This window comes from Lepus europaeus, chromosome 20, assembly GCF_033115175.1.
Source record: "Lepus europaeus isolate LE1 chromosome 20, mLepTim1.pri, whole genome shotgun sequence".
NCBI lineage: Eukaryota > Metazoa > Chordata > Mammalia > Lagomorpha > Leporidae > Lepus > Lepus europaeus.
The window spans coordinates 36,812,412-36,828,500 of NC_084846.1; the positions used below are offsets into that span (position 1 = coordinate 36,812,412).

Consider the following 16,089-nt stretch of genomic DNA (forward strand, 5'->3'; position numbering starts at 1 on the left):
AATCAGATAAAGTTGTGGCTGGCAGAATGTCTGTTTTCAGACCTGGAATAATACTTCTTGTCAAAGTTTTCATTGATAAGAGATGGGTAGGTGGGATGTGTGGGCTATGTGGAGAGAGGGTAAGAAGGAGGGAGAGAGAAGCCAGAAACACACACACACACACACACACACGAAAGAGAGAGAGAGAGAGAGACACTGATTATAAGAGGGTATTTAATCTGCAAAACCTGAGGCTAAACACAGCCAGGTGTGAATGCCCAGCCCTCGTCTCACCGACTCATTGAACCATCCCTGTGGCTACATCCTCAGAACGTACCATCAGAACCCCAACCTAAAACCAAAGTACACAGCGACAAAACATGGAGGCGGAGAGGGTCTACTGAGCGAAGATGTGCTTGTCAGTGAAATAACCTCTACTATTTGTCCCTGAGTAACAGGAAATATCAAATATCAGCCACGCAGGGTGCGAGCAGGCCCACGGTTGCCAGGTGACTGCGCACCCGCGGGTTAGTTTCCAGCTGTGCGTGGTGCTGCCAAGCCTGCTCTCTGAGGGCCTCCCTGCCCTGTCCCATGCCTGCTGGGAGCACCCACCGCAGCGGGCAGAATTTGCCCAGCTAGTTTTGGCACCTTGCATTAATGCCCCCCTGGGGTGCCTGCAGGTATCTCCAATTAAGCAGGGAGTAGAACAGCAATTTCATTTATTCCCCTGGAAAAAAACATAACGAAACAGCGACCTTGGGGCCTACTTAATGAGAAATCTCCTCTGACAGAGGTTCCGCAAATTAGTAATTCTGTGTTTGAGCAAGGCTTTTGGCCTCTCAGACCGTAAGCAACTCCAGGTCTCTTAACCCCAAGAGTCTGTCCTGAACTCAGGAAAGTAAAGAAATCTGAAACCAGAGCTCAGAATGCTTGTAGAATAAGAATGTGTGGTGTTGATTTTAGCTCTGCCAAGGAGGTGCTAAGCTAAGTGGCCACCGGAGTTCTGCTCGAGTGTCTGGAGTTGGGTTTGACACTGTTCCCAAGGTTTGGCAGTGCACAGCGGTGGCAGGAAAACCTGGCTGTGCCACACGCGTGGCCAGGAGATCCCACCTGTGAAGTGGTGTCAGAGGAATCTGAGGAAATCAATTTTTTTTCTGTTTTATAAGCTGTTCTATGCTAAGAGATGCTGTCACTTTAAATTTTCTGGCTGCACATTGGTGCATAGTTGAAGGAGCAGACTGAATTTATTAGGGATCATCTTTTCTCTACCACCTACTGTCAGTTCCTACAGGGTCGTAATACTTAGTAAGTAGTGCTTGAAAAGGACTCGGTAAGTTAGTATTTGATTAGTTAACAGTTATCATCGTCATATTATTGTCATCAACATCACCATCACCACCGTCATGAGATGACAGTAACAGTAGTGGAAGATGGCCCAAGTGCTTGGACCCTGCACCCGCATGGGAAACCAGGAGAAGCACCTGGCTCCTGCCTTCGGATCAGTGCGGTATGCCGGCCGCAGTGTGCTGGCCGCAGCAGCCATTGGAGGGTGAACCAACAGCAAAGGAAGACCTTTCTTTCTGTCTCTCGCTCACTGTCCACTCTGCCTGTCAAAAAAAAAAAAAAAAAAAAAAAAAAAAGACTGCCCTAGGTGAGTGATAGAGGCTGACTACCTGCCAGGATCATTTCCCTTGGTTTCCTTACCATTTTGTGCAGTTGGACAACCAGGGGCAGTTAAGGGGCAGAGATGGTCTGGAGGGCTTTGCAACCTGGAAGAGCTTGAGATTGGACAAGGGCATTAAGAGGAGCTCCCGAGTTAACAGCGTTTCCTCCCCCTGAGCCCTGGGAGAAATGGAGACTCAAGGACTCAGGTTCGCTTCGGCCAGGCAGCACCATCACCCTTCTGTCAGGAGCAGAGAAGGGATAGTTGGTGTACTGTGAGCTCACGGACCATTCAGACCGGCTAGATTTTTCATGTCTATTAATTTTTCTAGATTTTTTTTCCCCTTCTGGCACCGCGGGGTTGAGGTTTTTCCAGGGGCAAGGGGAGAACTATGTACATTTTCTTAATTTATAACATCAAAGTACAAAGGTACATGCTTGAAAGGACTCTGACTGTAATTTCCACCAAGAATGAGAGAAAGCGAAGTTGCTGCGCCTCCAGAGCTCAGCACCATGTTAGCGTCATGGGACCATACAGGTGCCAGTGAATGAAGTTTCCCCACGAAGTCAGCCCTCTCACTTTTCAGGTGAGCAGCCTGAAGCTCACAGCAGTACCAACTGGAAGAGCTGCGGTGAGAACATGTATCTTTTTAAACCTCCTGATCCTGTTTTCAGTCTTTGATTCTCCCTGGAGTTTTACTTGGGAGCGTTATTTTTATTACGGGTACACTATTATTAAGTCATTCAAGTAAAAGTTACTTTCTAGCCTAATTTTGAAAGAATATATTGTGTAAACGAAGAGATATTTACATTCATTATTAGACATCTGATACTTCTTAGACAAGGCTGCCATCTTGAATCTCAAGAAAGATACAAGTACCCAATTTTGGCTGAAGGTCCTTTGACCAAAACTCCTTAGTGATGATACATCTAAATGACAAATGAACAATTCAGACCCTAAACTATGAAACTGAGAACTGTACTGTGGAATACTCCATATAATAAATTACACATCACTATACACACAGCAGAGGCAGATTTATTCCTCTCTGGAGGTCACATTTCCTATGAGCAAAATAAGAACAAAGATCGCTACTTCTGCTGCCACTACAATCGCTCCTATTACTAGCAGTGATTTATTGAATGTTAGTCCATGTCAGGCATTGTGATAAATGCTATCCAAGTATTCTGCCATCTAGTTCTCACGATAATTCTGTGAAGTAGAAACTATTATTTCCATTTTACAAAAAAGAGAACAGAGGGTCAGAGAAATTAAATAGTGTGCAGTTAGCCAATACCTTGGTAGGGTCTGTGAAACCTCAAAGCCAAAACTTCTACACACTGTTCTGTGTTCTCTGTTGATTATCTTTTATCCATTTTGGAGGTTTGCCTCCAAATATACATGAGGATTGCCAACTTCTTCCTTTTTTTTTTTTTTTTAATTTATTTAAGAGGCAGAGATACAGAGAGAGAAGGAGAGAGAGATATCTTCTATCTGCTGGTTCACTCCCCAAATGGCTGCAACGGCTAGGGCTGGGCCAGACCAGGCTGAAGCCAGGAGCTTCCTCTGAATCTCCCACATGGGTGGCAGGGGCCCAAGGTGTTGGGTCATCCTCCACTGCTTTCCCAGGCACACCAGCAGGGAGCTGGATGGGAAGTGGAGCAGCTGAGACATGAACCCGTGGCCATATGGGATGCTGGTGCTGTAGGAGGTGGCATAATGCTCTACACCATTGCGCTGGCCCCCAACTTCTTCTTTTGTATATGACTAGAGGCTTCTATTTGAAAGAAATTGTATTTGCCCACCTTGAGAACTTTATCTATATTTATGAGGTCACCTTAACCTCCTCAGTCTCTCGGGTCATAATACTTTAGTTCTAACCTTTGCTGCAAGGATAGGGAAATGACTCATTAGCTATGCTAGTGTTTCCCTTTGATGTGAAATCAGCCTTGGTGGAAGCTAGCTCTCTGTCCCATCACAATCCCCCCTTGGTTAGAGCTGTGTGCTCTGAATCATCGTTCCAGTCTTCCACAGTGCCCTTGCCTATCTCTCTTCAGCCACACGCCTTTTCTACTTTGGCTTCTTGCCTTTTTGTCTTGAAACCTCGCAGCTCCACTTCCATGGAACCCCCTCTGTAGTTACTTTGTTATTATGGTTTCAGATTTGCCAGAACTGTGAAGTCCCTAACATATCACTTCTTGACAAGATGCTAATATGGTGGACTTTGGGAGAGCCCACTCTCCAGTTGCTAACAGTTGCTACCTTTGACTCACCAAATTATCTGAGCTGGGAGTTGGATGGAGGGGTTAATGGCTGTTTACAACCCCTATTTGTTGACTGAATTCTGGCACTTCCATTACCCCAGCTGCACAGGTTTTGAGTCTTAATGTGATTTCTCATACTTTTGGCATTTCTCTCCCATGTTGCTAATCAGTCATCAAGTCTGGTTGGTTGTTTCTTCATGTTGTTTTTCTAATAAACAATTTCCTTCCCATTCCCACAGCAGCCATACTCTCATCCTATTGCCTGCAAGTAACCTCTGTCTTTCCCTCTCAGCCCTTGTTACATGCCACTGTCAGAACCCAAGCTTGGCTCTCCTTGGGACCTACATCAGCTTCCTGCACTGGGTTTTCACAGCGTTCCCCAAAGTTTGTTTTATAGAACACTAGAGCTGAGGGATGGTAATAAGTGATATTTTGAAAGCAAAGTTCTGTGATTAAATAGATTAGGGAAATACCAGGTCAAGTAAACTTAAGTATGTTTCTTCGAGCAGAATTCTCAGAGTCCTTTATTTGCCAAAGCACTCAGTAAACTTTCGGGACCATGATGGAGTATAGAACGCCTCCCAAACTAATTTGAGCTGCAGAGCTTTTAAAATTTCTACTTACTTTGGCAGAGCCAACGGGAGGATTGATGTTTCGTAGGAAACGCGTTTAGAAATGTTGGTTCTTTGGAATACATTTGAACTTCTCAGGCTGGCCATTAATCTCAGTGCAATTTATTTAGACAACTTGGGTGCCTCACATCTCCTGAAGCAACTTCCTGCTATGGTCAGATTGGTCTCCTGCTTTTCTTGTACAAGCTTCCTTTTTTTTTTTCCCTCCTGTATTTGTGACTCTATTAACATTTGTTATTTGACCTACAAAGTTTATTCCATTTTAGCTTCCAAGCTAAATTCTATATATCTTTTAAAAACTCATTCAATTCACATAGTCTTTTCAACAAACCTACTCTTCTTATGTCTCCTGTAGTCTTATCTAGCCTTACCTCAGCCAGTAGTGGGTTTCAATTTGCTGAATTTGCATAGCAATTATAATAATAATAATACTGATAATGACTATTCTCTGAGCATCTATTATATTCTTGGCTCCTTTTCAATGCTATTTTTGTCTTTATAACCATCCTACAAAACAGTTACTCTTAGTTCCATTTTGTAGGTGAACAGACTGCAATTAAGTAAGTACATTGTGCGTGATTTTAAGTCACTACATGACAAGACCAAGATTCAAACACAAGACTGTCTTCAGAGTAATACAGTCAATGTTTGCAAAAACATAGGTGCCCTGAAAGTCAGAAGAAGGTTAACCTGGGGATGTGAAACCCATCTCTAGCCAAGTCTGCAACTCTGCTGTGTGATATAAAGAGAGGACACTTTTGAGGCCAGGACTTGTATGGTGAGGGAGGCAAAAATGTTTATTCTGTAGCAAGTTTGTATTAACATTTGGAGGGCTTCCTTCAGCTCAGTCAGGACTCTGCTCTGTCTGACTCCAAATCCCGTGCTCTTTCCAAGATATCTCATTACCTCCTTTTATTTTGTACTTGCCCATGGGTGTCTAACTCCCAGGGCCCAGTACACTAAGCCCTTAACCACCATCTCCTAGAAATGCACAAGTCTCCCAGTTTCCATCTGGGTTCTGCATCTACCCAGGGAACTGGAGAGGAAAATAAGCAAACTGAAGAAAATTAAATCTGACCTCTCTTATGCATTCTGCATAAATGCATGAAACAGATTATATTTGACAATGATAAACACAAAAGCCAAAAAAATCCAATTTATCGCTTAATTATACTGGAAGGTGTTTTGGAGGACACAGATCCAAAGTTCAGATGACCCTGAGCTCAGCAGCTTGTAGTTGGGAAGATGAAATAGGAACACTTTCAGTAAGAGAACCATATGGTATCTGTAGTTTATAATTAACTTGGAGATAAGTGTTTTAAATCTGAACTTCATAAACTTCTAGCAGGTCACTGATCATCCTTGGCACAGGTCGATGAAGCTCTCAGTTTGAGAGGATGCATTCATGTCTGTCTGTGGGAAAAGAGTGTGGATTTGTTTCTTCAAGTTCTCAAAGAGCTATGTGACCCCAGTGCTTAATGCTGTGGTGTAGCTCTAAGTGTAAGCATCAGGTCACAGTGAGGAAGGCTTTGGTGTTGGAGCCAAGCTCATGGCTGAGAACTCAAGGTAATGATGTATAGTGTGCAGAGATGTAATGAGGATGAAAGGAATATCGCAAATACAGAAAGCATCTGACATGTTACCCAACAGAAACTAGTTACTTTACAGTAGTCCTTTTGGCTGTTACCAAGTGTGTAAGTTTCCAGTGGCTGCTGCAGCTAATCACCATGAGTGTAGTGGACTAGAACACACCTTGGAGGTCAGAAGTCTGAAGTGGGTCTTCGTGGCTAACACAAGATGCTGGAGGTTTTAGGGAAGAATTGCTGCCTTTTTCCGCTTCTAGGGTCTGCCCACATTCCTTGGCTGCTTCCCCCTCCTCCATCGCTCAGTGCAGCAGTGGCAGGTTGAGTGTTTGACACCACAGCACTGGGCCACCCGTGTTCTTGCCTTCCTCTGTCACTTGTCAGGACCCATGTGAATCCATTCATTCTGCTCAGATTGTCTAAGCTAAGCTCCATATCTCAAGGTCAGCTGATTAGAAACCTTAACTGCATCTGTGAACTAATTCTTTCTTGCCACGTGACTATTATGTTCACAGGGTTCTGGGCATTAGCGTGTGGACCTCTGGGGGACCATGAGTCTATGTTCCACACTTGGTCATACTGGGAACTAAAACTAAGTTCTTTTCTCATGGAGTTCTTACTCTGATTCGGATTTTTGTCTCTGACAATACTTTTCAGAAGGGTTGGTGAAGAAATTGGCTTTCCAACTGCTACCCAAATGAGTATGTAAGTTCATGGGTTTGAATTTCTCATCAAGCTCTCATGGCACCAGGAATAGCTCCCTTGTAATATTTCTGACTTTTCAGATGTTTTCCTAATCCAGATGGCCCTCCCTATCCCCCATTCTGCATCTGCAGATTCAGTTAACTGCAGATCAAAAGACCTTAAGGGGCTACCATTGTATTCGGCAGATTAATCCGTGGCTTCTGATGCCATCATCCCAGACCTTGGTGCTGATTCCAATCCTGTCTGTTCTTCTGTTGATGGAGCTCCCTGCTCGTTCACCTAGGGAGGCAGTGGGTGATGGTTTAAGTACTGGACCTCTACCACCCATGTGGAAGACCAGGATGGAATTCCTGGCTGCTGGCTTCAGCCCGACTCAGACCTGTCTGTCGCAGCCATTTAGGGAGTGAACCAGTGACTAGGAGATTCATAGTCTCATTCATTCATTCTCTCTGTCTCTGTCTCTGTCTCTGTCTCTGTCTCTATCCTGTTCAAATAATAAATTTTAAAAATATTGAAGTAAATGTTTTTAAAAATTCTTGATATGTGCAGATTTTTTCTTGCCACTGTCCTCTGAGTAATAGATTACACAGATTTATATTGTATTAGGTGTTATAAGTAACTGTGAGAGGATTTAAATATAAAGGAGGAAGTGCATTGATTAAATACAAAGACTGTATAAATTTAAATAAGGGACTTTAGGGTCCGCAGACTTTGGAATCTGGAAGGGCAGTGTCCTGGCACCAGTCGCCCACATAGACTTGAGGACTGCTGTAATCTCTTTGTTTTGAAAACATTTGTTAACCATGCAATTAATTGATCTTGCAGTATTCTTTGGTCACCTGACATATGGGCCATTACACTTACCTATTTTAGTAATTTCAAGGTGGGCATTTATATTTTCTGACCAAATTATATTATTTCTTTTAAAATGATTTATATATTCATTAGAAAGGAAGAGAATGAGAAAGAACAAGTGAGCAAGAAAGAGATTTTCCATCTGCTGGTTCACTGTCTAAATGGTCATGACAGCCAGGGCTCAGCCAGGCTGGAACCAGGAGCCAGGAACTCCATCTGGTCTCTCACATGGATGGCAACAACTCAAGTACTTGAACATCATCCTCTGCTTTGTAGGCACATTATCAGGGAGCTGGATGGGAAGTGGAACTGCTGAGACTTGAACCAGCAATCTCTGATATGGGATGTGGGAGTCTCAAGCGGAAACTTAGCCCATCGTGCCACAACTCTGGCCCTCCTACCCAAATTATATTCTTCACCCATCTATTCAGCGGATATTTACTGACGCCGGATATGTATTGCATCAGACATTGTGGCAAGCAATATATTACAATATATTACAAATATATTTAGGTCCTCCTCTATATAAGGCATTGTGCCAGCATGAGAAGTGTATGTAAAATTCACCTGGGTCAAAGGCCTGATTGAGGTGCTAAGGATACATCCTAACTATAAGCTAAGATAGAAAGTGACTCATCCTAAGCAGGCTATGGCTTTGGTGACTATATTTTTGACCTCCAAATGAAAAAACATAGGATGACTGTAGATAGAGTATTCAAAATTGAGTCGGTAGTCAGTTTTGCTTTTGGAATTTAGAGGAAAGAGATAGCTTTGCATAGCCTGAGTCGTCAGGGATGTTGCTTTGGGGAACTGACATTGGAACCAGAAGCTGTGAACCATGGGCAAGTGTTGGTCAGGCCCAGACTGCTGTATGAACCGAGGTGAAAGGCAGGAAGGCGCTGGGCTACACTCGGGAGGCCCTGGAACAGCAGCCATGGCTAAGATCTAAATTCATTTTGGAGTAGATCTTGAAGTTAGGAGTTGTATCCTTTGCTTGCTCATTTGTTTAAAGTTGATGAGTCAAAGGGGCTACAGAAAGTGTATGAAAACAATTTATACACTTAATAGAATACCTATGCAACTTTAAAAACTAATCAGTTTGTCACAGCCATTCAGTTACTGTTGCTGGTGGATCATAGAATAGTGACAAGAGACCCACTGGGCCTTTCCCCACCACCACCATCCGCCCTAACACAGTAGCAGCCTGTGAGCTGGATTTCAGAAGCCAAGCGGGTTAAAGCTTAGTGGAACCCAGTGCCACCTGGCGGAGCATCCCTTGGCCTTCAGGCATCTTGTGGAGTGGCGTCTATGCATGGCCCCTCCATGCATGGCTGTAAGACTCTCGCATGGAGAATGGTGGGTCCTTCTGGGTCACACCATTTCCCCTCCCTTCTGGACAATTCCATCAGCATTCAGATGAAGCCTCAACTGAGAGCAGAAGGGCTCATGTCACTGGCAGTGTTTCTGACCCCAGCGTTTCCTGATTCTTGACCCAAACCTGGTATCATCATGATTCTTACCTCTCTGGGAATCCCAGGAGCAACTGCATGACAGGGACTCCAGAGCTGGAGAGGTTGGAAGCTGTGTTTTCTATTTGACATGCTTCCTCATGGTTTGAACCCAACTCTTGCAAATGTGCTGGGTCCCTGGGAGGCAGGGTCTGATGAGTTGCAGAAACTTTCCTCTTCACAGAAGTTTTGGACTGAGGTCCAAAGTTCCCTCCTCTCCTTTCAAAGTAAAACATATTTGAAAGACTGGAGAAACCTTAGGACATGTTAAGTGACAAATAGGCAGTGAAATTTCACGTACAAGATTATCTTTTGTTAAAATAAATACACACACTTAAAATCATAAACAGTGGCTACTTCCTGGTGTCAGAGCCACAGATAAAAAATTTTAGGAAAATGTATTAGAGTGTGGTGAACATTCCCATTCACTGGTTCACTCCTCAGATACCCACAGCAGGCTGGGGCTGAGCCCGAGCCCACAGCTGGGGATTCAATCCAGGTCTCCCACCTGGGTGGCAGGAGCCCAGCTACATGAGCATCACTGCTGCCTCCCAGGGTCTGCATTAGCAAGAAGCTGGAGTCAGGAGCTCGAACCAGGCGTCCAACTCAGGACTCTGACACTGGATGCAATAGTCTCAATCGGTATCTGACCCACCAGTTCAAATGCCCACCCTGATACTTCCTAAAAATTCCTTATGCAGGGAATTGTGGGAGAAGGGATTAGGATCTATTCAGTTTCTCTTATTTTCTTAATAACCTGGAATTGTATAATTTTCCCTTAATTTTGTTTGACAGATGTTTTGAGAATAATCACTGCTCTCAGAAGAAAAACATTTAGTTAGAATAAATATATCCATGGCAGAAATAAACGTACCCGAAGTGGTTAAGAGCAAAATGCTGGAGCCCTATTTATGGAGGCAGCGTGCCTCCCTTAATTCTTATAGTAATCTTATTAAAAGACACAACATAACAGAGGCGTATCTTAATTTGGGATATTTTTTAACCGTTTAAAGCAAATCTTCTAAATCCAAAAGTATATGTAGTCATTTTAAACAATGCAATGTAAATAATAACGTAAATACACATGAACATCAAAGAGGAAAAGAAAGGCCACACATAATTCCATTGCCTAAGAGGGAAAAAAAAAAAAAAAACCCACACCCTTCATGTTTGGCCCCATACATTTGTGATCTTATTTTTGCCGCTGCACCCAAGCATTTGTGTATATATGTTCAAAATGAACCAAAATAAAAATCAGATCTCATGACACTGACTTCGGGACTTCAGAAAATGTCCCCTCAGTGGTAAGGTGACATTGATCTCTGCCCATGAAAATAAGGATGGATTTAGGATGCTGTGTTTATGTTGTCCTTCCCCCAGCCCTCCCCCAGCCCCCTGCCAGGGCGCCCAGCCTTCCAGGGAAGTATCTCTGGACATCTGGACAGCTTGGAAGGCAGCTTGCTTCACTGGGTTTGCTGGCAAAAAATTATCTGAGGATACAGTGTTCATTTCCATCCCCTAAGGATTCTCTAGGCTTTTTCCTTCTCAGTTCGGCAGATTTTTGTAACCCTGACATTCTCGCTTTCAGACCTCTCCAGCGCACGTGTTCTCTGTTCCTGTAGGATCTGGCATAGGGACCTTGAGGTGCCAGGAAAGAGGGCCAAGGTTTCAACATTATTTTAACTTGTAATACAAATGTCTCCCAAATGCAGCGCATAATTCTCAGGCAACTCCAGAGTCGTGAAATTTTGTTGGCCTCATCTAGATTGCTGTCACACAGAAAAATCATCCCGATTTCCAAACCCTTCTGTTCCACAAGTTAGGGCCTCTTGAAAAATCTCTTTCCTGACAGCCCAGTTCACACATGATTTCCCTCGCCTGGGTCTCCCCGGACGTCCCTCATTGCTTCCTGCCGCGCTATGAGCAAGCTTAGGCTTCCCCAGGGCAACTGCAGGCCATAGATTTTTCTGTTGCTTCTCTGAGGATTTGCTTGGTCACATCATTGGTCAGATCTACAAGCACCCATATTTGGACTCTCACAAAACAAAACAAAAATGAGAACAGAACAAAATCAGAAAAGCATAAGGAAGAAAAAAAAAGGGGACCAAGAAATAACCACTGTTGACAGTTTTGGGGTGTGTATATGTGTGTGTGTGTGTGTGTGTCTGTTTATTTAACATAGTTAAGAGTATCCTGTACATGAAATTTTGTGTCCTATTTTTGGCTTAATATGTCGTAATCACTTCCTTAGACAAGAGTGTTAGTCAGACATTTCCGGTAACTAGATAAAGTGCTTAGCGGTGTGTTTCAAGTTATGAGCAAAACTGAACATGCATTTTGTGATCCATGACCAGTAGGCATGTAGAAGAGTGTTGGGGTGTGTGGTGAACTCTTGGCCAATGTTTGCTGTTCCTGTGGCACTGATGGAAGATTCTGCTGAGGTTGTCAGGACATCAGGAGAAGTAGTGTGTGGTCCCTGGAGCAGAGAGAAGTTTGGCACAGCAGAATGTAGGCAGCAGGTGTGGGCATTCCCTGTGCCTGCTCACAGCTGAGAGAAGACTCCCTCAGTGGTGTAATTTCAGTCTCTTTGGTGATGGCTTGGCCTTTCCAAGCTGAGGACCACCTGTTACAAGCCCAAAAGCTCAGTGGCCTTGACTGGGTCTGTGCTTTCTTGCAGTGTAGGTGCAGTTGAGAACCTGAACAATCCTGCCCTTGCATTTGATGCATTTGCTGTTCAGGTTAATACCTGGTCCTTTTGTGGCATATAGGTAGGATTAAGATAAACTCATTTTCCTCATGCCACGTGGGACATCCCAAACTACCTTGCTCCTTGTCAACTCTAAAACATTTTCATGCCAGGGGAGATTCCATTTGTTGGAAAATGAGGGAAATGTGTGAAAGGATAATTTGAAAGTAGTTATATGGAGAAAGGACTGGGGAATGGAGTATATGGAGAAGTTGGATGGGGGAATACTCATGGGGGAGATATGGAATTGGAGAGGTAGGGGCTGGGTATAAAGTGAGGCAACAGATAGGATAAACTTGGAGCCACAAAGAAAGACGACCAAGACAAGATACAAAGGAACAGAAGTGGAGGGCAAATTCCACTGTCACTACCATCTCTTGGCCATCCTCCTCCCCAGGTGGTGCCTTTTATAGATTCTTTACAGTGTTAGCTTTTGGTATGCAGAGAGTTTCAATTAGCAATCTCTTTATTTCTTGTCTTTATCAAATATTGACAAGGAAAACTGATTTAGCAGTAATTTATCACATTCCAAATACATGTGATTTGTATGGAGTCAGATGAAATTAACATGTGAAATGACATAATGTCTTATAACATAAGAGGACATTATTCTGCAAACACTTTGGAAATGAAAAACAAATGTTTGCGTTGGATCCCAATGGTCCTATCAGGTTGGTTATCACATCCTTCCTCTGTCTCAACTCCATCATTCCCTTAGATATTCACAGCAATTACTTATATAGCCTTCTGATATTCTTGACCTGGCGTTTTTATTGTGGTTATTATTCTTAGCCTGGCCATTATTCTGTGTTGACTTGAAATTGCTCTTTTTATTACAGTTCTTTCATCATTTGGTCCAATTTCTCCAAATGAATTCCTCATTTCCTGGTTGCTCATGACTCCTTGAAAGGAGATAAAATATCCTTACATAGAAAACTAAGCCATTGCCAAAATTGGTTTTCAAAAGAGAAACACTATTTAATTTTCTATCCAAGTCTTTGAGATGCCCCAAAGTTGTAAAAGTTTCCCTTGATCTCCTAAATATTTGAATTAGTAGTATTTTGGAATGATGAATTCATTGGAGTTTCTTAAATGTACTAAGTGAAGAGTTTTGCCATTTTAGAATATTCAACATTTGACTTTGGTGCATAGGTCAAAATACAGGAAGCTCGTATTTCTAGAAAACATGTAAAGACTATCTGTAAATATTATCTTTGTCAGTAGTTTGTTTCCTGACACCATTAAACATGTGTCTGTTTGGAAATTCCATTTATTTGTCCTTGGTAAATATATGAGTGTTTAATATTATACTTGAGTGTTGAGTAGCATAGTTTCCTTTAAGACCATGAGTAACACTTGGAATGTTATTCTTCAAATGTTTTGAAATCATTGGGTGGACATAATACTAATGGTCCTGCTGTTTTGTCAATTACCTCACTGCCATTTATTTACTTAATTACCTTGCTCTTGGTTACGTAGGTTGTGTAGTAAGAACAATTCTTAGTTATCTTATTTCAAGACATCTGATTTCTTCATCCCTTTCATTAAGATCACAGAAGCCTACGAAGGCTACAAAATAGAGATGCTTTAAGCATTCACAGGTGTTTAAAATAAATTATATGTATAACAGCACCAGAAGTAGTAGTATATGAGTGCTCTAGGAGGTTTGGCGCAAGCTCTCAGAGAAGTTCATTTCCCTTAGCGCATCTCTGCCGAGCCCCACCCTTCCCCAGCAGGTGCCCCGGTAGGGTTATGGCAGGACCTCTGTTGTCGCTCTGAGTCCTTCTTGGTTTGTGACCCTGCTTTTGTCTCTCACTCACCCGCAGAGCCCGGCGTCTGCACGGTATTCGGAGATCCCCACTACAACACTTTTGACGGCCGGACATTTAACTTTCAGGGGACCTGTCAGTACGTTTTGACGAAAGACTGCTCCTCCCCCGCCTCGCCCTTCCAGGTGCTGGTGAAGAACGACGCCCGGCGAACCCGCTCCTTCTCGTGGACCAAGGCAGTGGAGCTGGTGCTGGGCGAGAGCACCCTGAGCCTGCAGCAGCACCTCACCGTGCGCTGGAACGGCTCCCGCGTGGCGCTCCCCTGCCGTGCGCCGCACTTCCACGTGGACCTGGACGGCTACCTCCTAAAAGTGACCACTCGAGCAGGTGGGGCTGGCCTGGCCTCCTGCTTACACTTGCCTCCATCCAGCACCCAGCGGATGCAGGGGAGATGAGCTTTCTCCTCCGTGTAGGAAGTGCCCCTTCCTACAGGCTGCAGGCCTTGCCTCCTCCCCACGCCCAGGGGAAAGAACATCCCAGAGAGGCAAGAAAATAGCTGGGGATATTTGCACCACTTGGCGTCTTGCCACTGGACGCCGATCACACCAGTCTGGCAATCTTCCCACATCCAGAGCTGTCCAGGCTTCTTCTAAACATAGCAGTGGGACCACACTCCAAAGTCTCCTTCAAGTTTGCTTGCGGTTTTAGGCTGTCCGTGTCCAGCAGCTTAGAATTGGCTCTGTCCCTCTGAGATCAGCCAGTTACGTGCACTTTCAAATCCACTAGAAAGAGCGTTTCTCTGTTAGTGTCTGTCCAAGAGAGGGGACGGACCCTCAAAAGGAAACCACTTAGCATCAGTTGTACCTGAATGTCCTCAGCGGCAGAGCTGGTTCCTGCAGACTCATGCTGGGCCCCTGGGGGGCTGCCTCCCGCCTGGTTGTCCTGTGCTGAGGAGCACTCTTGATGCTGGGGAAGGATGCTTATCCACGTTGATGGTCAGGATCATTGTCTTCTCCCGGAGGGCATTTCAGATGCTTGCTTTCAACATAAGGGCATTGGGCATGTGGAGCTGGCTGCTGAGGCCCTTTCTCAGTACCCCATGTTGCTTTAGGGCCCCTGGACTCTGCGTTTCTACTCTGTGAACAGACATTCCCCACCCCTGCCCCAAGCCCAAATAGTTCATGACTGCTAGTGTTCCATGAAGCTCAGTTTCTTGTCTGTCAGGTGCCACCTTGTCTGTTAGGTACTAGTTCTTTGAAGTAGAACTTAGTTTTTGAATATCAGCCCAGAGAGCATATTCAGCTCATTTGCACATTTTATCTCCTCACATGTGCTTCCTTTTATGCTACCTTTGGTTAGTACATATTGTTTACCAGTTGGACGTCTCCTCCTATCTGTTTCTTTAAGTATGTTACTTTTTGGAAATTAATGGATTTCTTTCCCATTGAGAATCTAACAGGAAAAAAAAAGCATCAATTGAATTACATTTTGTTTAGGTAATATGCATCCCAAAGGGAACATTCGATATAGCAAGGACTTTTGAGGGTCTACACAGAATATTTTTTTTCTGTATCTTCAGAGCCCTGGAAATTGTTTCAATCCAAGCCAAAATACATTTTGATAAATTGATTTGCGTGCCAGCTTAGCTAAACAAAGGCAGAAGGCCAAGGAGAGCCCTGAGAGCGTTCAGTTCGAGAGTGCAGCGTGGTTTCTGCGAGACAGTGTTAAGGATTAATGCACTGGAACATTCTGTAAAGGGGCAGACACTCTCATTCTTCACTTCACAGATGTGAAGAGCCCTACTCACTCAGCTTTATGGAGATCAGTCCTGCTCAGCAAACTCAGATACCTGCATCCAGAAGGTGTGCCGCTCTGCAGATGTAGGCCCCAGCTCGTTCCCTTGAAGGAGGCAGTCTTTTTTTGGCTCCATATGAAATGTGCACAAGATGACCCCTTTATTACACAGCGATAATTAGAAGCACCTTGCCTGTCTATTTGCAAGCCAGCTCAACACAATAGAGTCTACTGATATGGAAATTATTAGTCAGCCACAGCCCAGCTCTCAAAGGAATCCTGGGTACTTGAGGATTACTAACAGCCTAGGAGGTTCCATGACTGTTCCATTCACACATGGCAAACCCTGATGGAGTAAGTGTCCTCTTCATAAGAATTTCGCATCCTGAAACTGAGCAAAAGGGCAAGGCTGCTAAGAAGATAATAATAGGTCCCAAGTACCATAATTAGATTAGTGAATTTAACTCTGCTAGGCCTTGCACCTGAGTTTTACGGTTTCTTTCCTCTTTCTGTCTCCCCTTCCACGGTACGAGTCATTTTTATGACACCTTTTCTGCACAGCTGAACAATTTTCTGCAGCGCTCGGCTCAC

At 43.9% G+C, this 16,089-nt stretch overlaps 1 protein-coding gene across 1 annotated transcript in view; it reads left to right on the forward strand.

Moving 5' to 3' along the window:
• The window catches only part of BMPER (BMP binding endothelial regulator), a 274,664-nt gene that overhangs the window by 171,645 nt on the left and 86,930 nt on the right, over positions 1 to 16,089 (forward strand). Inside the window, exon 12 of the mRNA XM_062178263.1 lies at positions 13,762 to 14,091. Within this exon, the coding sequence (XP_062034247.1) occupies positions 13,762 to 14,091 (330 nt within the window). The remainder of the gene's footprint in view (positions 1 to 13,761; positions 14,092 to 16,089) is intronic.